Source organism: Vigna unguiculata, chromosome 4 (assembly GCF_037176805.1).
Source record: "Vigna unguiculata cultivar grain cowpea cultivar isolate G323 ecotype 2 chromosome 4, ASM3717680v1, whole genome shotgun sequence".
Lineage (NCBI taxonomy): Eukaryota > Viridiplantae > Streptophyta > Magnoliopsida > Fabales > Fabaceae > Vigna > Vigna unguiculata.
In genome coordinates, this window is record NC_140795.1 from 40,573,422 (window position 1) to 40,600,178 (window position 26,757).

Genomic DNA, 26,757 nt, shown 5'->3' on the forward strand with positions numbered 1-26,757 from the left:
AAAGAAGTCTTGGAGGATACTATTTTTCAATTTCTGTCACTTTGCTTCTTTATTTGTTTGCAATTCATACCAAACTTTGAAAAACCAAGCATATATTGTTGCCTAACTATGACATTTTTCACTTTATTCAGAAAATCAAATTTTATTAAATACTTTATCACAACCAATAGGAGCATATTATTATGGTTATGTTAATTATGATCATGACATGAGGAAACTACCCTGGATATTAAATATATATATATTATAATATAGTTTGAAGAGTAATATACTTGTCGTCTAGAAGAAATGCTGATTTGTTTCACTTTAGTTTATGAAATTTTTAAAATATCGAAGACGGTAGGGCATTGAAAAAATTATTTAATATAAGCTAGTCCAACCTTGAGTTAGTTAATAATTTGTCAAATTGAAACACGTTAGTCACGAGGGACGTATAATTACATGTATTGCTTTGTAGCAATATGCATGGCCATCTATGTTATAAGGTCCATGAGTAATAAATTAATGTTGGAAATTAAGTATGTTATATGTATGAGTGAAAATAGATTGGGTTAAATATTATCTACAACGTACTTATTTTAGTTTAAGTCTAATATTTATCTATTATTTTAAAAATTTGGTTGTACCTAAGTTTGTGATAACTGATTTATATTTTTTATTTGTTTTTATAGACAATAAAAATAAGACCAGAGATGTCAAAATGAATTTTAATAATGAATCAATATGGTTTAACAGGATTTTGAGCTTAAGATAGATTAGAAAATATTCAATTTTTATAAATATGGATCAAAATGAACTCAATTCACTTAACCCTGCTGGCAGGGCAGCTCAAGAGTTTGGAAGACCTTAAACAAACTTTAAAAAAAATGATATCTTTTATATAAAATTTATTTTTTCACTTCTTTTGATGCAAAATTATTTATTAAATTGTCATAATCAATTTCATTTAACATTTCTTCTTCGATAGATAATAATGTTAATCCATTTAACACTACAAGAAATTTTGTATTTTGCTAAAGAAATTAGCGAGGAAAATTTTTTGTAGCTAATCCCTCACTAATTTGCAAGAAAATAGCAAAAAAATAAAATTGTAGCTGATTCGTAGCAAAATAGCTACAGATTTACCAAAACATATATTTGTAGCTAATTTCTCACTAATTTGCGAGAAAATAGCGAAGGAATACAATTGTAGTTGATCCATAACAAAATAACTACAAATTTACCATAACATATATTAGTAGTTAATACCTAGCTAATTTGCGAGAAATTAGCGATGAAAAAAAATTATAACTTGTTGGTAGCAAAATAGCTATCATAATATATATTTGTAGTTGTTCCTTCTCAATTAAAATTATATTAAATTCAAAAATAAAAACAATTTTTAATTTAAATATATATTTTTTAAAATTTAAATATTTTAAATTATTGTTAATTTAAATATTTAAAATTATTATTTTTAAATATAATTGTATATATTAAAATATCAATATCAATATCAATATCAATAAATAAATTATAACATATTTTTTATTTTAATTTGACAATTTAGGAATTTTATTTTTATTTTTTAATTAATAAAGTAAAATATTATTAGTTACCTTTGTAACTATCTTTTACACACCGGAATATTATAAATTTAAAAGAAATAAAAGTTCAAGTTATATTAGAAAGTTAAAATTAAAAATAATTTAAATATCTGTAAGATAATTAACTATATAATATTTTATCCACAGAGACAAGACAAAAACAGTCATCATCAATCGTCTACATTTTTTAAATTTTCAAATCTTTCAGCGCCTTCTTTCTACCCTCTCCTTTCACTTTACCAAACTTTTATTTTCTTAAGGTTTTCATATTTTCATTTTGCAAATCTGAATACATTAATTCAGCCAATCTTTAGTAACTTATAATTTTCGTTTTCTTCGTCTAGGATTTTTTCCCCAATTGCGTCTGTGAAAGCAACATCTTCAACTTCTACACCATCTTCAACCTCATAGATGCTCTTATGCTCTATCTCACGATCATCGTGGAGACTAGCACGGTTTCCAAACCCTATCATTTGGCATTCTCAAATGGTTTTTGTCAAGGTTAGACTCACAGTTGGATTCACATGACTGACCGCAATCGGAATCGATTGGCTTCTCAAGGAAGGTAAGTTTAATCCAAAAAATTTTATATTAGGGTTTAATTGTTTTGTTAAAAACTCTTGAATTTGCAGAACGTGAAGATGACTCGAAGCTGATGTTGATAGCAAGAGCAAGGTTAATCGAAAAATCGATGGAAGAGGAGACAAAGTATCATTTGTTTCAAGTTGGAGAATTCAGAGTCTCCATTACATCGATTCGTTTTTAGGTGTGCGATTTCACTTATTCATGCTTCACAATGTTTTTTTGAAATGTTCTTCTTCTAGATAGATAAAATCTACTTTTTTATTTGTTTGAACTAGATGAATATTTTTACATTAGTTTATTACGGTGAATTTATGTTAATGTTTTTATTTCATAAACTTTTATGAGATGATCGAATATGTGAAATTTATAATTGCGTGAGTGTAATAATTTTGGGCAAACGATTCTGTCTGAGGATTCACGTGAGCAATTGAGCTTTGAGTTTCAAATAATTGTGTCTTTGACCTATGATCCTTATTGAATGAATCTGAAAGACATTCGTAAGTTATAAGCTTGGTTGCTTTTTTAGCTCGTGTACTTGAGTCTATGTGCAGTTTTAGTCCTCTTAGTTTTGGTTTTCTTGCATTTAGTCATCATATTTTCCTAATTGTTCAAAGTGATTCCCTCGCCCCAAATTCCATCCATTAATTAACAGAATTTGTACATAGATGGTCATCTATCATTGCTATGTGTAGATTTTAGTGCTCTTGGTTTTAGAGTCTTGCATTTAGTAATCATATTTTCCTAATTGTTTAAATTAATTCCCCCACCTCAAATTTCATCCATTAAGTAACAAAATTTTTGCAGAGGTGTAATCTCTCATTGATATTATAGATCCACAACCGAAAAAATATAAAGTAATTAAATAAAATATATTTATTTTATTTGATACATTCTTTATTATTTATATATTCTATAATTTTTTCTCTTTGCTAATTTATACAAAATAATTATATGCCACCCCATTATTTCATTTCTATTAATCATTGGATAACTTTTTTTGCTGAGTTGCTTTGAACAATTAAGAAACACCAATCACTTGGGTTAATGACACCGTGTAAAACACCAATCAACAGTATCCCAAATAACCATTCAACTTTTAATTATAATTATTAGTGCTCTTGAACCCTTCTACTGCTTGTAAATAGATACGTTGAGTACCTAAAGTTCTAAAGATTATGCCATCCTCCAAGTTCCTCCACAAATTTGAGCAATTACTCTTACTCATTTTTCTTGTGCATTACATGATTTGCTACGATAACTAATTTCTCCAAGTATCTTTGTGCAATGAGTGTTGATAATTTATTATCTTATCACAACTTTATTCTTTTGAAACCTTAATGTGTAGGGTAAATACAAAGTATACTATCTTTGTTTATAAAGTTTATATGATGGATCATTATTCCAAGGGAAGGTGTGATTTTCATCTTTATCTTCACTTTAACTTTAGTAATCAAATTGATGTAATGGTATTGATGCGTAATAATTTTGACTGTTACCTATCACTATTTATCTCTCTAGTGTGGTGCACCTGCTCTTTAAGTGCATTTGTTCTTTATGTTCTACTTAAGGTTGAAAATTTGAGCCAACTTGCCAAAAGCTTCTGATTGTTAATGTAGCTATCTAGAGTTTGATATTTTTACTTGTTTTAAATGTCTGATCGTAGGACCTGATAGAAAGAAAAATATTTGTAACAATAAAAATGAATTAGATTGCATAATGTTTATGAAGCCTTTTCACAGGTGCTTCACAAACTACATGTTAGGTGCCAAAAGTTTGAACTCACACAAGAAAGGAAATTACAAAGTCATTTACAGAGTGGTATTAATATAAGCTTGAATAAGGATACTTTTTCTATTAGAGAAGGAAGAGTAAATGTTTCTTCCAAAAATTAGGCCTCAGCTGCAATTGGATTGAAGTGGATGCTTAATCAGGTAAAAAGTGCTCACTATTTAGTCATGTTCTTGAGTATTGTTTTTTTTATCGGCATTCTAGAGTGTAGTGAATCTGGTTTGTTTCATAAACATATTAAACATTTGTGTTTGTGTTTCAGGAAACGTTATTTCTTTTGTAGGATTAATACCTTCATAGAAACATTAATGCAAGCACAAATGAAGGCACAAGCAGAAATGCAAGCAACTATGCAACAACAGATGCAAGAGCAAAGGCAATCTTTTAAGAGAGAATTATTGTCTGCTTTGAAGAAACAAGAATGAAGACATGTCTTAAAGAATCCAAAACTTTGTTTATGTTTTAATTGTGTTGATGCATTACTTTTTGTTGATACCCTCCAATGCTTTTGTGTCCTAAAACTATTATACATTGGTGGAAACTTTTATGTTGTTTTGTACTGTTGGATGGATATACTTTGATCATCATAGGATTTATTATCTATCCTTTTTAAATAGGTATTGCAAATATTGGAGGTATTTAGACACTTTTTGTGAATAATTTATTTTCTTTGTCTTCTTTTTTTATTATGGCCATAGGTTTATGGACATGATTCATAATAGAGAGTGAATAACAATTAAGTAATTACAATTAACAAAATAATATTTGTAGGAGATTAATAGAATTGCAATAAATTAACTAATCAATTGTGATACAAATTAGTGATAAAAGAATTGCGACAAATTAATTACGGATTAGCGAGAAAAAAATTACAACAAATTAGTTACAAATTAGCTACTGTTTAGCGAGAACAAAATTGCGACAAATTAGCTATAGATTAGCGACAACAGAATTGTGACAGATTAGCTACGGATTAGCGAGAACAAAATTGCGACAAATTACTATAGATTAGCGACAACAGAATTGCGACAGATTAGCTACGGATTAGCTAGAACAAAATTGCGACAGATTAGCTACAGATTAGCGACAACAAAATTGCGACAGATTAGCTACGGATTAACGAGAACAAAATTGCGACAGATTAACTACAGATTAGCGACAACAAAATTGAAACAGATTAGCTACGGATTAGCGATAACAAAATTGCGACAGATTAGCTACGGATTAGCGACAATAGAATTGCGACAGATTAGCTACGGATTAACGATAACAAAATTACGACAGATTAGCTATGAATTAACTACGAATTAGCTAGGGATTAACTGCGAATTAGCTAGAAATTTTAAAACTTTTTCACTTCAATTAAAGATGGAATAGAGAGGGATTAGCTATGAATTAGCTACGAATTAGCTAGAAATTGTAAAACTTTTTTACTTCAATTAGAGAGGGAATAGAGAGGGATTAACTATGAATTAGCTACAGATTAGTTACGGATTTGATCCCTCTCTAATTAGCTACCTGTATTTAGCTACGGAAAATTCTCTAACAATTTGATAGTTAATCTGTCGCAAAATTGTTTAGCTACGGATTAGCTACGGATCAGGTACAAAATTTTTTGTAGCTAATATATAAAATTTTTGTAGTGTAATCTTTGTTGAGACATTGTTGACACTAGAATTGTTATTTATATGTTATATATGCATTTGGAAAAGAATATACTAATTAAGAATGTTAATTGGTTTATCATTTTTAAATTTATAATTTCTCTTAAGATATTTAATTATTAAAATAAATTAAATTCATCATTATCCAACAAATTATCATCTTTTAGAGCTTTTTCAAAAGCATTTTTCTTTCAAATGTACAATATAGTGACTTTAATTTTTTAACTCTACATAAAATATATATATATATATATATATATATATATATATATATATATATATATATATATATATATATATATATATATATATATATATATATCTTCATATATTTAAATTGTTCAAATCTACTTTGAAGTGTTTTAATTTCTTTATCTACAATATACAAAAGTAATAAATTCTAAACAATTTTTGAAGAGATTTTACTATTTCATTCTCAATGTTTTCATCAAATTGTTTCTTTTTGCGTCTAATATGATTTTTTTTACAAAACTTAAGTTCTTCTAAACACAGATAGTAAGTATTTTTTTTTCCTAAACTTGAATATCTTTCTACAAAAAACTCAACTTTAAATTATGTTGTAATTAATTTATTATCCACCAAAAGACTAATAGTTATTCTAATTAATAGTTTTGTAGAAAAAATTCAATTTCTCGTCAAAATATATGCTAAAAAAATTTGTAAATCGAAAAGTACCGAAAAATAAAACTGGATAAAAGAAACGCATTTTTAATTTTAGTACAAATCCAAAATAGAATAAAAATTACAACAATACAAATAAAAAGAAAAAACATACTAATAAAAAATGATGATGAAAAATTGGTACACACGGACAATATGAGATTAAAGGAATGTAATTTGTCAAAAACCTACAAAAATGACTATTAGAAGAGAAGAAAATTAGGACAGACAAGAAAAATCACAAAGAGATAAAAAAAATAAAAGAAGAAAATAAAATTATAAGAGAATAAAAATAATTCATCATTATCTTCTTCGTAAACAAAATTATAATTTACTAAATAAATGTTTCAACTCATTAATTATCATTTTTAATACTAATAAAAATTAACATACACAAATAATAATTTAATTAAATTTTATTCTCAAACATAAACTTATAATTAATGTAATAAAGTTATATTAGTAATAAAATATTCTTTTGAGGCATCTTTTATCTCAAACATAATTTTATAATTAATTCAATAAAGATATATTAGTACAAAAATATTTTTTTGAGTTTTTTTTCTTAAAAGTAATTTTATAATTAATTAATAGAAAAACAGTAGTAGTAAAAAAAATATTTTGAAATCTTCTTTGACCGGAGGTCTAAAATGATAGTTTTACTTATTTTATTCTTAAGTTGTGGGAAAACAAGTTCAAACTTTGAAGGTGGACTAAGTTTATTAGTTTTTTGCCATTTTTTCATAAGTTTTCATTATAATTATTTTCTATTTTATGTAATATTTGAATATGTTTAATTTATTTATTTATCAAGTTATAAAGATGTAATATTTTAATTTTTTAAATAATATCATTATAAATATGTTTAATAAAATAAACCAAACACTTGTAAGATTATAAAAGAAGAGTATGTTAATTAACTTTTATTGTTTTAAAATAAATATATAAAATAAATTGAAAAAATAAAATATTTTTTACTTATTGAATTCACTCACTTATCAATATCAATATGTAGTAGTGGGTTGAGTCTGAATTACAAAATGTTTTAGTCAATAAAAAAACAAATTGAATTGAGTTAACTCATATTTAAGTTAACCACCATAAACCAACGCGTTTAACACCCTTAACTTTAACATATTGTTTCAAAGGATTTAAAATGAAATAAGAAGAAAAGACAAATTTAAGGGAAGAGGCTCTGCACAAAAGGATCTTTTGTCCATTACGCATAATGTTAGCGTATTTGGCAGCTTATGACAGAGTTGGTGGAAAAATAGTTTATCATCTATTTCTATTAAATTTATTTAGAAAAAGATTCATGATAATTTGACTTTTTTTCATCTAAAATCTTAAACTTGTAAGATTTTAAAACAATTAATTCGAAGATTGAGTATCAACTTTGCTTGTAGATACACTGGAAGAGGTCAACTCCTGCATACTTGAGAAAATCCCATTAAATATTCTTCCTTTTTTAATTGATGCTATGTAAATACACACTGCATATTAAGTATTTTAATATATTATTTCATATATTATATCAAAATTTTAAATTGATCATAAATCCTAATCCAATATCTTCACTGCTACTAACATCATTCTTACTCAACAAATCCTTTTCCCCAAAAATGTTTGATATTTTTCTGATCTTAAATTAAGTTAAAAAAAATAAAAATCATATCACAGTAGGTTGTTTAGGACCGTTTATCTTTACATTCCCATATTTTTCATCTACACTCTCTATTTGAGTGGTTAAAAGATCAAACTATTCCTTTGTTCTTTTTTTTTTTTTATGAAAAATTAACATTATAAAAATATGATCATCGGATTGTACAATTTAAAGTTTTCTGTGAAAATGTTACTTTTGTATTACAAGATCTGAAAGTAAAGAAAGTTCTAATTACATAATTCGAAGTGATTTCTAAATTATATAATCTAGAAGTTTTTTTATATAAAAAATATTTTTAAATTTCATAAGCTAAAAGTAAAAATATTTTTTACAAGTAAAATAAAGAAAAAAAAAACTTCTGTACATTTTATAAAAGCTTTTAACATTGTGAGCAGCTCGGTGATTTCTACTCTGAAATTGATTACATAACTTCTTCATTTCTCTTTTTGTCCTATGTTTCATTATTTTAATAGAAAACGTTGTTATTAATATTTTATTTGATTATTTAATATTTTTAAAATAAAAAAGAATATTGTGATCCAAAATTTAATTTTATATTATAATATTAAAATTTATTTCATTTTATAAAATGAGTTCTTAAATTTATAATGTCATTATAGATATCGCGATAAGAAAAAAAAATTAAAAAGAAATTACAGTTTTTTCTACTTGTTTGTTTGCTTGTTAGAATATTGGACCGGACTTCGTACAATAGTATACCTTATTCTGATATCAGGCTCTTATTCGGTCTATTTTAGGCCCTGTTAGAAAAGTAAAAGAAAGTTCATACTTCCTTCGTATCTTGGGCTATTTTCTTATGCACCCCATAATTTTTATGTGTATCTCATCAAGTAGTTGAAAAAATCAAATTGTGCTTCTTATCACCCATGGTGTTTATATTGTACAATTTGAAAATAAAAATAAAAAATCTGGATTTTGCGATCTATAAATAAAAATTAATTTTGAGATTGTGCAATCCAAAAATTATTTTTTACAAAATAAAATTCTAAATTTCAAAATACCAAAATAAAAAAAAAAAAGATTTCGAATTATAGATCTTGCAATTTTTAGAACAATGTGAAAAATTTATATTTACGAGAATTTAGGAAAAGGTGGAAGGTAGATTGATGTTTTCTTTTTCCTTTTTATAGCACTTTATTATTAGTTTTTATTTAATTTTATTTTTCTCTAAACATGCTATTTAATTTTTCTGTAAATTATACAATTTTTCGAATTGATCGTTAATTTATTTTCAATTGTAACAAAATTGATTATATATGGATTTGAGTATTTGTTGAAGGTTTATGACTGTTGGTGTGGAGGGGAGGAAGGCGAAACATTGCGATGTGTTTTATTATTCACTTTTTCTTACCAAGTTCTCTGAGATTTGCTCGGCTGCTGATATCTTCTTCTACAAACTTCATAACAGAATTGCAAAAGTGTCGAGTACTTTAAGGTATGTCATTTAGCGAGTCAAACATAAGTATCAGTGAGAGGTTGGTAGTAGCCAGTCCTTAGGGTTATCAAAGGATTCACTATCTAGAGTGTTAGGAGTAACTATGGAGGTTACTAGGTAGCGTAGGGAGGACCCTCTCGAGGAGCATACTCAGAGTTCTCTTCCCAAGAGGACCGGGTAAAAGTGGGTCCATGAAGGGGTTCAACTTGCATCTTTTAATTTAGGTGGTCACGATTAATAATTTCTTGGTTAAACAATATATATATTTTGCCGGGAGTGAGTCTTGACATCGTCTCTCTTTAGAAGGTAAGCGGTAAAGACAGTGTGTGCGATGGCCGCAAAAAGGGGATGAAGATGAGTTTTTTTTTTCTTTTTTTTGTATATATGAACTTTTTTATTCAGTTTCATGTTTGATTCCTTTTTTACGAGCTCACCATGGGTATTCTTTATCTCTTAAATGTTGCTCTTACGCAACTTCATCCCAATAGCTGGGGGTAGTCTGCAAGTTTTCAAGCTTATTTGCTAGGCTTTATATCTAATCCCTACCCTTGAGAGTTTCATTTATTTTTACATTACTCGACCCAAGGGTCCGGTTAGATGGTTGTCATTCGTGGGTAGGTCAAAGTCATATGTTCTTGATGAATTTTCTCAATCTTTTAAGAGGTTTAAAGATGGATTTGCCAAGGTAGTCATGACCTCAACTAGGAGGTCGCACTGTTATTAACAGCAGTAGGCCAAAATTCCCATTTTATTGGACAATTGACCCTTATAGTTATGAGGAAATTTCCAAAGATTATTAGTCCATTGATAGTAGGTGAATAGTTGAGGTGTTGGAGCAGCTTCCAAAAAAGATACCTGACGAAAGATAGTGCATTGTTACCATTCCCTTAACCCGACTATTAACATGTGTGGAAGTTTAACTTTGTCCATGACTTGTGTGATTTGGCTAATATGAAAATTTTATATTGTTTTACAGGTTATATGGCTCAACACGTAACGAAGGTGGGTGCTGAAGAGGATGTCTTTACCAAGCTAAGGAAATAAGTGGCTAAACACCTTATCCATCAATCTTCTATGTGTTGCTCCAACGTTGTTTATATCAAAGGACATGACTTCATAGTAATAATTGGCCTTCTCTATAATTAAAGTGATTTTCATTTTATCATTTTATGTCATGAGAATATGATTATAGCTTGAGAAGGTGTCCAAAAAGCTCATAATGTTCTGGTCGGCAACACCATGTACTAAACGGTCAATGTTATGTAAGTGGTATGCATCCTTGGGACACGCCTTGTTGAGGTTTGTATAGTTTACGCACATCGTCATTTTTCACTTGATGTTTTAACCAGTGTGACATTAGAAGGCCATGTTGTATACCTCACTTCCTTCACAAATCAGGATTTTAACAATTTGTCAACTTCAACCTTGGCAACTTGTCTCCTTTCTTCTTCCAACTATCTTTTCATTTGCGAAATTGGTTTTGCTTCCTTGAAAATGGATAGACGACATGACACTATTCTAGGGTCGACTCTTAGGAGATCGGTCGTTGTCCATACGAACAAGTCAACATTAACGCTTAAAGCTTGGCCGATGGCTTTTTCTCCATTTGTATCAATCGTAAATCCAATCTTTAGATCTTGTCCCTCTTCTTGCAAGGGAAAGGCTATGGTTTCTCCAACAAGCTCCATCCGTGCATCAATATTTATTCACGGATCGAGGTCCACTACTCCCATGGCCATGTTGCTTACTTGAACCTTTTCGACATTGTTAGTATTTAGTGGAGGGAAAGGTAATTTCAAACTGGCTATATAACATTCTCTAGCTGTCTTTTAATCTCCATGCACTATTATTATATCCCCTGAAGCTGATGAGAACCTCATGACAAGATGGTGGGTGGAGACTATTGCTCCCAAGAAGTTTAACGAAGACCGACCTAGTAAAACATTATAGGATGTGTGCGCATGAACAACCAGATATCGGACATGTATGGTCTTGGTCAAGTTTCCTACTCCAAAGGTGGTGTGGAAGTCAATACCTCAGCTTCTTATATGTTTTCTTACAGAGTATTTTTACTTAACTACCCTAATGCAAAATTCTTCATTTCTATTGTAATGACTGTTGGGTAATCTTGATATGGGTCTGTAAACAAGATTGTGGGCATCCTCTTCATATACCTCTATGATATTTCATGTATTGATAGTGCGACTCTCAAGTGCTTTTTCCTTACTAAGGATGAGGAACCTCCCCCTATGAACCCTCTAGATATGGTGTTGATTATACCCCTCGGAAGGGTATGTCATCTTGACGATCTTGTCATCTATCCTCTCGTTTTGCTGGTTTTTCCCTCCTTTCATACTTGTTTATGTCATTTCTAGCATCCCTTTTGTCATCTGGTACCCAACCCTTAATGCCCTTTCATCTTCTTGCTTAACAAAACGCTTAAGGTGTTCAACTCTAATTAGTTATTCTACCTTTTCTCTAAGGATCGTGCATTCATAAGTTGTATAGCCATTATTGCGATGGTTCCTACAGTATTTGCTCATTCTTAGGTAGGTTGTTGAACTTTCTTAGTGGTGGGATGAGGTCAGCTTGTAAGGCTTCTTCTAGGATGCTCGATCTGGGAGCATTGAAACGTGCATAGTGCGAGTATCGCACAGGTTTACGATCTCGTGGGCGAACATTATTTTTAGGTGTGAGTACCTTGTCGATTTCCTTCTTTTCAACTGGTGTGGTATCAACTTTAATGTTATCTTTGTACTTCCTCATATCTTTTACTCGCACGAACTTGGCGACTTACTGCCCCAACTCATTGATGTTGGCAGGAGGGTTCATGCGTAGCTAATCAACAAACGACTTTACTTGCAAGTCGTTAATCATATACTGTAATATGATTTCAAGGTTCAAATTCTTAATCTTGAGGGCGACTATGCCAAATATGTAAATAAAGGTTCTCAAAGACTCACCATGTTCTTGTCTTATGTTAAGGTGGGAAAGGGAGGTAATGTCATGTTGGCGGCTGGTCTCAAAGTGTGTTATGAAGGATGAAGTTAGTGTATCGAAACAATCAATAGAGAATTGTGGTAGGTTGGTGAACCAATCTAGAGTTGGTTCTCTTAGAGTGGAAGAGAATGCCTTGCACATGACGACATCATCAGTTTAGTAAAGCTTGTTCTTATTCGTGTACACGGACACATACTTGTCTAGGTTCGAGCTATTGTCATAACATTATAGGAGCTTTCCATTGCTTAGGAAGGGGTTTTCGACAATGAAAGGATGTTTGCGGTTACTTCTTGGTGTTGAGAAGTTGTTGGTTACACCCCTAGTTTTTGGGATTGGGTTATATTTACTTTCTTCTTTTGTTTCATTAACGACCTCGCCTCTCAACAGAATTCTCGCCCTATGTGCGTAGCATCATCAACCTCTTTTTTCTTTTCCCTTGGCTTGCATTTGAACTTCAATCTTCCTCTTCAAACCTTGCTTTTTCTTCTCTCAGGTTATCTATTTCCTCAACATTCTGCTTCGTATAGTCAGCGAATTTTTATTGCATCTTCGCTTACAATTCAAGGATATCGAGTATATCAATTGAGGGCCCAACCCCTCTTGCTCATACCACTCTGCTCCTAGTAGACACCATCATTGCTTCTTCCTTTCAAAATATATGTCGGTCCCTCGGTGGGTGCCAATTGTTCTTGTAAGACTGAGGTATATCTTGTAAAGTCTCCTAAAACGCTTTAAATGCCACAACTTCAAGGGGTCCATGTCCTCGATCTCTCAAAATAATCGTCCTTGAACATCACACAGGAGGGGGATATGCTTGCAAAAGACACACTAATGCCAAAGTCAATCTAATATGTAAAAGTGTAAATGTTAATGAATAGTAATCAATGTACTTCATAAAATGTGCCTTTTATACCACTATTCATAGGTCTTACTTGGTTGTGCTTTGGTCCAAGTCACTAATTACTTGATAATTGGATTAGCGCAATTAACCTTAGACTTAGTTGTTCTGAATGGTAGTGGTGACAATGGTCTCATCTTGATCTGTTATTATGGACTGGGTGCATTTCGTCTTAGAGGACTGACATGTACTCGATCAAGTCGTGTACCCCATAGAAGCATTCTAACCTTATATCGTACATTACACATTGTGTTTGTTCTACATTTCTAAATATATTCTTTTGATTTCATATGTTTTATATAATTGTCTCTCACATACAAATCCAAATCCTATTTTATTTATTATTCAAATCCAAAAGTATAAATTGTTAAAAATGATGTTTTTCTAGGTTATGACATACTATGCTAAGTTATGATATATTGATTCCTCTATTTTTGCACACTTTCGTATCTCTAGCCTCTATTGCACAAAGTATCCCTCATAATTATCACTCTCCATGAAAAGAAATGAGCGAATAATAAAACATTGATTTTTCAAAAACAAATCATACAACTTAACTTCTTCACTTATATCTTTTGTAATTTTTTTGGACTGACTTAACATTATATATTTGCATTCATCATCTTTCTATGTCTATTCATCCTTCCTCTTCGTGTTTAATGTATTTTCTTTAAATTCTTCCGTCAAAATATAGAAACCTATAGTATCTCCTATTTAAATCACTCCCTCCTTATATCCGCACTCCACATTCATGGGTTATCTTTTCATTTTCCTAGTTCCCTAAAGGTTGCTTCCCTTATCGTTTTTCTATTGTATATATACAAGTAATAAGAAAATAAAAAAGGAATAAAGTACACACCAAAAGCAATACAATTTCACATTAGTGCTTTATCATTTGGAAAATCACCCTTTAAAAAGTAGCTATCAATATATAAAAGTTCCACCGATTATCGATCTTATACTACTTAACGTGAAACTTGTCATTTAGACTTGTCTAAGGCTGTGTGAAACCAATTCCAGTAGATGAAGAATAAATTCTTGACATATACTTTGGTTGTTCACACTGACTTTTCTAAGTAATATAATGTATCCGAAAATGTAATATTTATTTCAATAAAAGAAGCTAACTGCTTCATTTTACTAACAAAAGACCAAAATGTTCTCAATTTTTTCTTTATGATTAATTTGCTTGATGGAGTCAGCATTCGTAGTTAGTACAAACAATATTATAACATTATTTCTTTTATTTCTCATATTATGCTTCGTTATCAATATTCGACCTAACAAATCTTCTAATCGAGCTTTCGTAGATGTTCCATATTAAATTATACAATTAATCATGTACATTTGTTTGAATATCTTTGGCTTCTACTTTTCAATGTTAGAATGTTAGGAAGAAAAAATGAATTTGATAGAAAAAGAAAAAAATACAAGATTGTGTTTGCAAGCATCTCAGATTTGGTAAAAGGAAAAAATAATAGCAGAAACAATGTTGGGTTTTATGTTTTAAATATATGTTTCTAACTTCTTCTTTTTTATCAGCAAAAATAAATAAATATAAAATAGAGTAGTTGGGTGCTCTAACCCTTTTAAAAAATATTTTTCTAATTTAATCAAAAACATAAATAACCTTTGCATCATCATAACTAAAGATAACAAAATGAATCAATTTGATCTATTGTGATCGATTACACCACCAGTTTATCAAAAATAGACAAGAATGATTTGATTGAAAATCATGATCTGAGAGTTGGAAAATGAAAGAAAAGACAAAAGGAAAAGGAGATAACTTTAATTTTTAAAATTTTAATAAATTAATAAAAAAAGAAATAAACCTTTACCAATAATTTATAAACCTTTTAATTTAAAAAAAAAAGTAATTTAAGATATTAATCCCTTTTACCATTTTATTGTTTCATATATGAAATAGAAATAGAAAGTTAAAAAAAAAAAAAAACTCTTTCTAGAATATAAGAAAGCAAAAAACGTGCACATGAAGTTCATTTCATTTGCAAAATAGAATCAATGAAAATGAAAGATCAAAATAAACCCAATTCTCAGTACCCAAAGGGTGAAGTCCCAGAAATAGTTATAAAGAAAATATTGCATGACAGTGCATTTGTCACGTCTCAATAATGTTCGTCATTGGGGTCCAAATATGTTAGGAAAACGGAGAAAAAACACACAAACTTTTTCTCAGGACATTAAAATAGTTCAAATCGCTTTCCAATTTGTTATGATTATAATTAATATATTATATTAATGTATTATTGATTTTGATGAAAAATTGATTCAGTAATTTAATAAAAAATAAATAAAAATTATGAATCGAGTGACCACCTCAATGATTTGTTTGGGTGGAATGAAAATATTATATAAAATCTATTTAATTCATAGAAACTAAACACTTTGATTACAAAAAACATATTTTGAAAAAAAAAAAGTATGTTGATATTGAAAGGAAATTGACTTGAACAAACGTAAAGAAGAAATTCAAATGATGGAATGAAACTAAAATAGTAATACTAGAAAAACCATTTGCAAAAGTTTTGAACGTTCTAGAATCATATATGCAAAAAAAATTTCAAAATAACTTAAATTACCAAAATGGGGTGGGTTAGACATACTAATTTGCAGGCAAGCAAGAAAAATACTGAGCAGGTTAAATATTTTAGTCCACCGGTATGTTTAGGTCTACTATGCTTAATCTACAACTCGTGCAGGTCAACAACGGGTCGGTCTGCATTCGGTGGCACCAACCCGATAATTTGTGTTTCTTATAGAGTTTTTTCTCTAATCCATCAAAAATCAATTTTATTATTCACGTTTTTTCCCTTATTTTAATCTAGATCAATGTCATTTTATTTTTAACATACTTGTACTTAAAAATTAGAAATTATAAAATTTGAATATTGCTTTTTTTTTTAAGAAATAACCTTATAGAATATTTTATTTTTACTAATTTAATTAAATAAAAATAAGGTTATCAAAATCCTAGACCTTGGTGAAAAAAAATACAAAAGTAAATAATTTCTCATGCGAGTTGACGTGCAAAGCCGTATGCCAAACATTATGTGGGACGAGCCAGAGAAATTAGTCCGCATTTCTTATGTGAGGTGAGTCAGCTGACTTACTTTTTGCTGGCCAAATGTGGGGTGGTTTCCCTTTTTCCAAATTTTAGAGTATTTTATTTTATCTTTTTTATGTTCATGTAGTTTCCCTTTCTCTAAATTTATTACCATTTGTGCAACTTTTGTTAAAAATTACCCGTCCATCTCCCCTGTTCAGACTATCCCTTTCCTATTTTCTTTAAGCATCTCATATCAATGATTTTATGCAATAAATAGGAGATAAATACCAATCAAAGTATGGAAAAATTGTTTTTTTTTTATTTTTTTTTTCTCATTATCCATGCCCAAGTTTTCATCTAGGCCATAGATTTCCTCCTCATCAGGTTTGAGCTTTCTTAACACAATACTATTTTTCTGGTTCCATATACTCCATATAATAGTTATCAACATTCCCCTAAAATCATATTTCCTTGTTTATTTAGCTCATGAGATGAAAGGGTTGGAAATGTATTCTTGCTTGATTATGATGTACATTATTAATACCTAGCCAAAGATCTCACATGCTCCATACTGTTGCAGCTATCTTACATTCAAAAAACAAGTGATTAGTTGTTATATCCGGCCTAAATCCTCCATGCTTTAAGCTATCCTTAGTTGTTAGTCTATTTAGCGTAGTCCTCCATACAAAATATTGGGCAATGGATAATGTCTTTATAGCCCATAATTTTGTAAAAAGTATATCTTTTTCTCATTTCCCTTGTCTTGAGCATCTTTAATTGTATAGAAGTCATCATCTTCTCCATCCCATACCGAGGTGTCCTTCCTTTCCTTGGTGAGATTTTGGAAATTTTTGTCATTAGTATTAGTAATTGTGGCTTTTTCCATTCGAACTATTGTCTCCTCTAACTCATATCCCACTCCCACTTGTTTTGGTTCCATTCTCCTACCTCCTCCAATGTTACTTGTTTTGTATTTGAATTTTGTATGTACTCTAGGATATGAGTGTTCTAATGTCATTTCCTCGAGCCATTTATCCTCCCAAAATCTTATCATAGTTTCTGATCCAATCTTCCATTTCGCATTCTTTACAAATTAACATTGTTATATAAATCCACAACTTTTTCTTAGGTCTCTCCACCACCAAGATTCACCTTTACAACTTCATTCATTATTAAGACTTCTCCATCATCCATACTTGGATTCTATTATAACCTTCCATAGCCCTACTTTTTTTATTCCTAATCTCCACTTCCATTTCCCTAGTTAAGCTATATTAGATCATTTGATGTCATTAATCCCTACTCCACCTTGTTCCTTATCCCGACCCAAATTTCCCCATTGAAACCAAGTTATCTTTCTATCCTTACAAGAACTTCCTTTGCATTCTCATAATCTCTTCACACACATAAACATGCGCTATAAATAGTGGCATATAATACAAAGGTAATGTTGTTATTACACATTTAATTAGACATAATCTTCCTGCAAATGATAATTGCCGACCCTCCCATTTTGTTAGCCTAGTTTTTATTTTGTTGATCATTGGCTACCAAAAGTTTAGTTTTTATTTCACTCTCCTCTAGACCCATTCCTTCAGTTGTACTCTTATGAAAATTCATTCTATGCCCTTATGTTAATTCAAAACATCTTATTATACTCTTTATTACCATTATGCTTCTAGTGTCTATCTTACAAGTAAATAATATATCATTTGCAAACTCCAACATATACATTGTGGTCTCTTTTCTCCCTATTAGTACTCCTTGTAAAAGTTGTTTATTCATAGCTTGTCTAACCATTCCTAATAAGCCTTCTACAATTATTATGAATAAAGAAGGTGTTAAAAGGTCTCCTTGTGTAAGGCCTCTTGTTAGATTGAATTCTTGTGTTGGATTACCGTTGACTAAGACTGATATTGTTATGATGCTAAACAACCCTTTATCCACCTAATTCATTTCCCACACAATCCTAATCTTTGTAGCATATAATATAAGAAATTCTAACAAACTGAGACATATAATTCTTCATAATCTACTTTCACTATTGCACATATGTATCTTATCAAACAACAATAGTAGTAGTCTTAATATTCTCCTTCTTTTATCTTATTACTTTTATTTTTTTCGATGCACTTCCTTTATAGATATGAGAAATCAACACAAGAGCTAAACAAATTTTATATCAATATCTCATCTTCTTAGTTTTTATTTTTCGTCGAGAACAAAATATTCCTTAAGAGAATGTTATTAAACAAATAGTAACAATATCATGTTATTTTATTGATATTATAATCATCAATTTTAGTAATAACTTTCATTTTGAAATTGAATTTAATCCTCAAAGCTCTTACAAGTAAATGTCAAGAAAACCTCATAATAAATTTTAAGAAATATTTCAAGATTTTATTACCAATTAATCATGACTAATTATGAGTTAATATCACGTGTCAAATGTCACATGTAGGGATGGAAACAAAATGGACAACAAGGCGTTTCGTTATCTCATATACATCCCTAAATAAAAAATTTATCCACATCCTCATACCTAAATCAAACAAGCATCAAATTTTTTTATCCATCCCAATCCCCACTAGTTGACGGGTATATACTTGTACTTGTACCTATATCGTACTCAATTTCTTATTATTCCAATATTAATTAATTAATTTTTATAAAATAATAAAAAATTACAGTAAAGGAAACATAAAATTGTTAAATATTTAATATTAAAAAGATGATATTTTGGTTACTTTAATATCAAATATTTAGAAAAAAATTGATAATTATATATATTTCAAATTGGAATACCAAATAAAATTTCATGAGAACCAATACATTTGTTAAATTTGCAAATGTTAATAAAACTTAGTTGAAAAAATTTTAAAAATTTTAAAAAAAATATAAAAGAAAAACAAATTAAAAAATATTTTAAATGTCTGATTACTTCAAATTTTTAAGTTCAAATGACATCTCTTTTTTATATACTAAAAAAATTATAATACATCACTTAATAAAAAAAAACTTGATCAAAATCACACATAACAAAGATTAAACTAATAATAATTAAAATTTAACATAAATATTTCATATTTTGAACTTCAATATATGTTGGATGATGATAAAAAATATTCATGACAGTTACATTAAATTATTATATTATAGTAAATAAGAATTATTTATATAATTATAGGGATAATTACATGTATGATAATGAGTTAGAAAATGAAAATAATTATATTAAAAATATCAAAACAATATTATACCTGATAAAAATAAAACCAAATAAAAATATTTAAAAAAATCAAATGTGTGTCTTAGAAACAATTTTATAGATCATTAAATGAAATCGCACAAAGAGGAATCAAAACCAGCGAAAAGTAAACGATGCATCTACACATGTGGTGTTTTAGGGAGCCTAGCCTAACACCTTCAACGAAGGAACCAAGGACATTATCTAAGGGCTCTAAATGGGAGAATAATTTGTTGGAGAAGGTCATTAGTGGGGAAAACAGTTTCGAAAGAAGTGAGGGGAAATCATTTCACACCTCATTTCGAAGGAGGAGACATCTCAAACAAAGAGTGAGGCAAGATCATTTGAGAAGACAAGGCAGAAGACGTTAGGGTTTTACAAGAACATCTCTGTCACACATAAGAACAACTTAAAAATTTTGTAATTTTGTGTCCTTCATTATCTATTGTTGGATTTTCCTCTTTCTCTCTCTTCTCTCTACATTGTTACCTAAAGTTGTCAACTTAACTCATTACCCATGGGACAACCTTAGCCACTTGAGGGGACCAAAATAAAGCTTCAACTCTCAAAGCCCCCTCTCAAATGGGTTAAGGTCATAAGCTAAGGTGAGATTGACCCCACTATAAGAGTTTAACTAATTCTTAAAAATAATAACCTCAACTTGTGTTATATATCGAGTCAGGTCATGTTGGACTGAAGTCCAAGACTGACCGGCCTAGGCAAAAGTTTGTAATGGGTTGTTTTGGGAAAATATTTGAAACGGGATATCTCGGATCGTCTATAAATGGTCGAGAGGGTCTTCCGAAAGAAAGGTCATGACAAACCAACCAAACATGAAGGTCGAGATGGGTCGGTCCAGGTCGAGGGTCAAGACTAGCTAGTCTAGGTCAAAGGTCGAGAAAAGTCCGCCAGGGCCAAAAGTTGAGATAATGTCAATTTGGATCGTATATCGAGACAGGCCAACCTAGGGTGATGGTCAAGACAGACCGGTCTGCGTCGATGATCGACACGGGCCCCGATAGAAATTCGGTCGAACTCGCCAAAGTCTGCCTCAGTCAAAATTCGATCGAGTTGGCCTTGTCAAAATTTGGCAGAATTTGGATAAGTCGGCCTCGACCGCATTTTGGACCAAATTTGGATTGGATATTTTGGATTATCCATTTTAAAAATCTAGATTTAGAGAATGGATATCCAATCCATAAAATATAAAAAATGTAGATCAGATTGAAATCCATATCCAATAAAATGGATTTTGAATGAATTGGATTTTCAATAAAATGGATATTAAATGGATTGGATTAGGAAAAAAATGGATTGGATCATGAGAATTAGATTTTTTGCCCACCCCTAATTTTGGTGGAGCCGGCCTCGACTACATTTCGATGGAGTCGGGCCCGGCCAAATTTTTGCAAAATTCAACAAAGTTTGCGCCCACCGAACTTCGGTCGAGTCGGCATCTACCACAATTTGGTCGAATTTAGCTGAATCAAGTGGCAGATATAAGACCCTAAGTAAGTGGGGACAAGTGGTGTATTTGTAGACTCTCAACTACACTACACACATGTCTATCATAGGGCAACAACCATCGGGTTCAAATATATAAGATCAAGGTGGGAAATATTTATTTTTCATATACTTAGTAATAATTTTAACCAATGGTGCACCTTTGCACCCTCATGTACACATAAGTCTGTCACCAACCGAAGGTCGAGGCAACTGACCCAGACTAAAGGTTAAGACTGGTACGACCCAAGTCAAAGGTCGAGACTAGTCAACTTGACTAACGCCAAAGGTTGATTGGGGTCGACCCAGCTGAATTTTGAAATGGGTTAGCCTGTGTCGAAGGCTGAGATTGGTCGGACCGAGCTAAAGGTTTATCCTGCCCGGTTTAGTTGAAGATTGAGGTCTATTTAAATTGAAAGTCAAGACAGATCAACCTAAATTGAAAGTCGTATACTATATTTAATATTTTTTTTAATTTAAAAAGAAAAGTCCAACAAGACATTGTGTGGATATTTTGGCTCTAAAAACTATTTTAATGAGAGTGTTTTATTCTATAGACTTTTTTGGCTCAACCCAGGTTATGATCAAGCACTATTTCCTTTCTTATGTTTTGTAATAACATATCTTTTTAAAACAATATCTTATTATATTGTTCTATTTAATATCATTTCATAAAAACTAATTGGATTTAGATTTTTTATGAACAGCTGAAGTTATAGGAGTTTCAACAACTTTATTCGCATTCATTTGAGTCATTCTTCACATGTGGCTCAATTTCATTTACATCTATCGTCAAAGAAAACAACATATATCTATTTAACATAATAAGTTCGACATACCAAAGAGTTTGAGTGCACAATCATTTTTACCTAAATTATAAAATTCTTTATTTGATATCATTTTTTCACATTGAGAAGATCCAAGGATTCGCCCTTTAGGGGAAACCAAAGGTTTGCTCTTTTACATTTATAATTTTTTACAGATTACTATAAATTTACACAATCCCAATCTTTTTTACAACATCATTTTGCAATACTGTTCAAATAATAACTATCTTAATATACTTATTGTTAACTTGTTGTTATAATATTCAAATTTCATATTAAATATAATATCTTTTCTTGTTGAAAGAATTGCATGCATAATTAATACGGACAAATATGTCAATGACAAGATGACAAGTCCACGCATCGTCATCATGCTTGTAATTGATCCTACTTTTTATTCGTGACCACAAAATTTAAACGTGACCAAATGAGAAGATTCTAAACATTAAATTTCGAAGACTTCATTTAATCTAATAATAATAAAACCATAATTATTAGTACATAAGAAGTTGAATTAAATATAAACTACCCTTTAATTATCTGTAAATCAAACTATAGTACTATTGGAAACACCCTAAAAATATATTAATTGTATAATTTATCTATAAACATACAAAGAGCGAGAGAGAAAGCATTCTTTTTTATTTATTATTAAATTTCCGTCACAACCAAAATGCATTCTTGCGATGTTCAATTACAGAAAGCAAAAGAAGTGCCTTACAACTGTATAAAAACACAATAATAATGGATAAACAATACAAACGAAAAAGAAAAGGATTGACACGTCTTTCTTCTTATGAGACAAAACGCTCGGAAACTTTGCTTCCGTTGTTTTCCTTGTGTGAATGCAAAGTGCATCTTCTTTCTATCAACAACGTTCTTTATTGGCACATATTCTTCATAAATAACCTACAAAGTACATGCACATGGTTAGCATAATAGTCTACAGTCCCTTTCACTGCTTATTCCCTCAATAATGTCAAGAAAAATGAGGAAATATTTCTCCCTATATACTAATGAAGGAAAAATGGTTGTTATTTAGATTATTAATATACTTTTTTCCCCTTTGGTTTTGGATTTTTATCCTTAAAACATTTATGTATACGAAGAAAAACAAAATCTCTAACACTCTTTAGATATATCTACATAAAAAAAGAAAGAGAAATTTGTATCTAATGTAATTAATAATATTGTGTGTGAAAAAATGGTAAGTGTTGATAGAGTATTTATAACTATATACGCAAAAGGTTACATGTAAGTAAAAAATATACGATACTTTATACGGTGTTAAATTCGAGTAAGAAATTGTAGTACTATGGTTGTGTTATACTTATACCCTTGAAAAAGGTGAGTCGCCATCAAAGCTTTGAAAAAGATAAAAGGTTAACATCTTTTAAGAATAATAAAAGTACGCTTAAAAAAATATGCTTAATTTGTTTCTAATAAACTTGAAATAAACAAAACAATGGCCTTAAACTTCTCAAAAATTTCATTAAAAAAACGGAAGTTGAAAGCGCCACGGTTACTATGGTCAACAACCTAAAGCATTTAAAGTTTTGAAATTAAAAAAAAAAAAATGAAAGTTTTGTTCGACCGGAACAAATAAGAGCGTTAACATCACATACTTCGTATTATTAGTTTACTTTCTGAACTGTCAACTAAGGCCGAGCATTATTAACCTAATAGCTTAACGTGATTGCATGTAAAGAGAATGTTAACGTAAATATTATATGATTATGATGATAACGTAGGTTTTGTAAAGAAGATTACCACGAGGGACACTACGCAAAAGCACTATCTAGTAGTGATATGGAGGAGGAGGGGATGCGTAGATGTAGTGTGGTGGAGGTGGTGAATGAACAGGAGGAGGAGGAGACTTGTACTTGTAAACTGGGGGTGGAGGGGATTTGTATTTGTAAACTGGGGGTGGTGGAGATGAGTACTTGTATGGTGGGGGTGGTGGAGATGAGTACTTGTATGGTGGGGGTGGTGGAGAAGAATACTTGTAGGGTGGTGGTGGAGACTTATACTTGTAAACTGGTGGTGGGGGTGACTTGTATTTGTACACTGGGGGTGGAGGTGACTTGTATTTGTACACTGGGGGTGGAGGAGATGGGTACTTGTATGGTGGGGGTGGTGGAGAAGGGTACTTGTAGGGTGGTGGTGGAGACTTGTACTTGTAAACTGGTGGAGGAGGAGACTTGTACTTATACACCGGTGGTGGGGGAGAAGGGTACTTGTATGGGGGAGGAGGAGGAGATGGGTACTTGTAGGGAGGAGGGGGAGACTTGTACTTGTAAACTGGTGGTGGGGGTGACTTGTATTTGTACACCGGTGGTGGTGGAGATGGGTACTTGTATGGCGGTGGTGGAGGAGATGGGTATTTGTAAGGAGGAGGAGGAGACTTGTATTTGTAAACTGGGGGTGGAGGAGATTTGTACTTGTAAACTGGGGGTGGTGGAGATGGGTACTTGTATGGTGGAGGAGGAGGAGATGGGTACTTGTAGGGAGGAGGAGGGGACTTATACTTGTAAACCGGTGGTGGAGGAGATGAATACTTGTATGGATGCTTTGGTGGTGGTGGAGAGTGGTAGTAGTAGGGTGGAGGAGGAGAGTGCTTTGGTGGAGGTGGAGAGTGGTAGTAATATGGGGGAGGAGGTGAATGTTTTGGTGGTGGTGGAGAGTGGTAGTAATAAGGAGGAGGAGGAGAGTGCTTTGGTGGAGGTGGAGAATGGTAGTAATATGGGGGAGGAGGTGAATGCTTTGGTGGTGGTGGAGAGTGGTAGTAATATGGGGGAGGAGGAGAATGCTTGGGTGGTGGTGGAGAGTGGTAGTAGTAGGGAGGAGGAGGTGAATGTTTTGGTGGTGGTGGAGAGTGGTAGTAGTAAGGAGGAGGAGGTGAATGTTTTGGGGGTGGTGGTGAGTGGTAGTAGTAGGGAGGAGGAGGAGAATGCTTTGGTGGTGGTGGAGAGTGGTAGTAGTAAGGAGGAGGAGGAGAATGTTTTGGTGGTGGTGGTGAGTGGTAGTAGTAAGGAGGAGGAGGAGAATGCTTTGGTGGTGGTGGAGAGTGGTAATAATAAGGAGGAGGAGGAGAGTGTTTAGGTGGTGGAGGAGAATGGTAGTAGTAAGGCTTTGGTGATGGTGGTGGTGGTGGAGATGAGTAGATGTAGTTGTCAGCCAGAGTTTGAGATGAGAAGGTGAGGGAGATTAAGGTTAATGCAAGAGTGGTGAGAGTGAGAGAGGCCATTGAAGACCCCATGTTGGGTTTTGGTGTTGCCATTAGGAAAGGTAGGGATACCCTTTATATAGCTTACTTTTTTACCCATTTATCCAACTAATTTATCTTGGTTGGTGGACTTAGATTTTATCTCCTAAAACAATGTGAAACTATTCAAAAGTAACTTCAATTTGAGTTTCAGACTAATGCAATCCAAGTTGATTCTGGGACGCGGGTTTGGATTTGATAGAGACAGCTGGCTATAAGAAAATAATTATAAAGAAGCAGTTAAATTAATTAATCAATTATTTCAAAATGTTGACTATGCTTTATTTTCTTTATAAGAACAAGACACCAACCATCCTTTCAATTTTTTTTTCCATTGCCCAATTTTCAAAGTAATTACAGTTAATAAACACATTGTCCCTGTCAAGTAATTTGATGTAATTAATTTGTCACATCTCTTAATTTTTAACAGCTTTTTTTTTTTATATATAGAAACATTTGAAGCTCTATCCATGGTGACCATTTAATCTCTTGTAGTACTTCCCTGGGACCATGTGTGTCATGATGAAGGTGGCATCTTTTATCTTTTATTTTTTATTTTTTTCACTTTTTATTGTGAGGCCAAAAGGAATATTTACGTGTTGCATGGTATTCCTTTCCCTATCAAAGGAATTAAAGGCATACGAAGAAAAATGCAGTCTGAAAACTCTCTTACTTTTTTGCTTTTTAGCATTTTACTGCATAAAGTACACAACTGTTGAATGCAATACGTCAATTTAAGAATTTGTCTATGACTTCCGATTAATATTCTCTTTCTTAATAATTCATACCAGAGAAAAATTTATAAAATGCTCACCACGTTCATGAATGATGGAAACTATCTATAAAATATAATACAATAAAAACTAATGAGTATATTTTGTACAATGTTGAATCTGTTATATTTATTTATATATAGACACACACCGGCATGATAAAAAAAAATGTTGAATTGTTTGTTGCATTTCCCAATATGTGTATCTAATATTTTTAATTTACACTATAGAATATTTTAACTGATTTTGTTTTTATACTTTTTTTCTAAAAGATTCATATCAAAATATGACCATGGCTTACAATTTTTTTCTACAACTACTATATTCATGATAATTTACGTTTCATTAAATAAGGGTCAAACATTGCATATGTTCAGACGCGCAATGATACATTGACCCGTATTTGGTGCTCTTCATTTTTCTGTAAAAATTAACTTTACCAAATAAATTATTTTATCTTCCTCTTCTTCTTTATGTTTATTTTTTTTTCTCCCTTTCTTATAATAAGGATTATAGAAAATAAAAAAATGAAAGTTAATATTGTGTCCTTATTAAGTATAGATTAGGGTGATGTCTAGGTCAGATATAGTTGTATTATTTGTTCGGGCCACTACCATATCTCAAAACCAATAAAATATGCAAAAATTAAAAGTCAACAAGCCCGTACCTATGTTTCTACACTATAAACTAACTGAAGATGAATCATTTTAGAAAAATGTGGAACAATAAACAAAATAGTTATCACTTT

General features: G+C 31.0%; 1 protein-coding gene and 2 long non-coding RNA genes across 4 annotated transcripts in view; 2 read left to right on the top strand and 1 right to left on the bottom strand.

Annotated features, from left to right (window-relative positions):
- Nucleotides 1–26,757, top strand: part of LOC146887166 (uncharacterized) — a 66,995-nt gene that overhangs the window by 33,901 nt on the left and 6,337 nt on the right. The gene's annotated exons all lie outside the window — the stretch shown is intronic.
- On the top strand, nt 1,853–4,605 carry LOC114189648 (uncharacterized). Of its 2 annotated transcripts, none has more exons than XR_003605707.2 (3): nt 1,853–2,151; nt 2,219–4,102; nt 4,222–4,605. It is a non-coding gene; the product is annotated as an uncharacterized LOC114189648 (long non-coding RNA). The 2 variants fall into 2 exon arrangements; XR_003605708.2 differs by lacking the exon at nt 4,222–4,605 and having other exon boundaries at nt 1,864–2,151; nt 2,219–2,352; nt 3,911–4,215.
- Nucleotides 22,593–25,266, bottom strand: LOC114181454 (uncharacterized). The gene is made up of 2 exons (XM_028067918.2): nt 23,742–25,266; nt 22,593–22,880 (listed from the first exon to the last, which is right to left on the bottom strand). Exon 1 carries the CDS (start codon nt 25,249–25,251, stop codon nt 23,770–23,772), a length of 1,482 nt encoding a protein of 493 aa, XP_027923719.2. The 5' UTR covers nt 25,252–25,266; the 3' UTR covers nt 22,593–22,880; nt 23,742–23,769.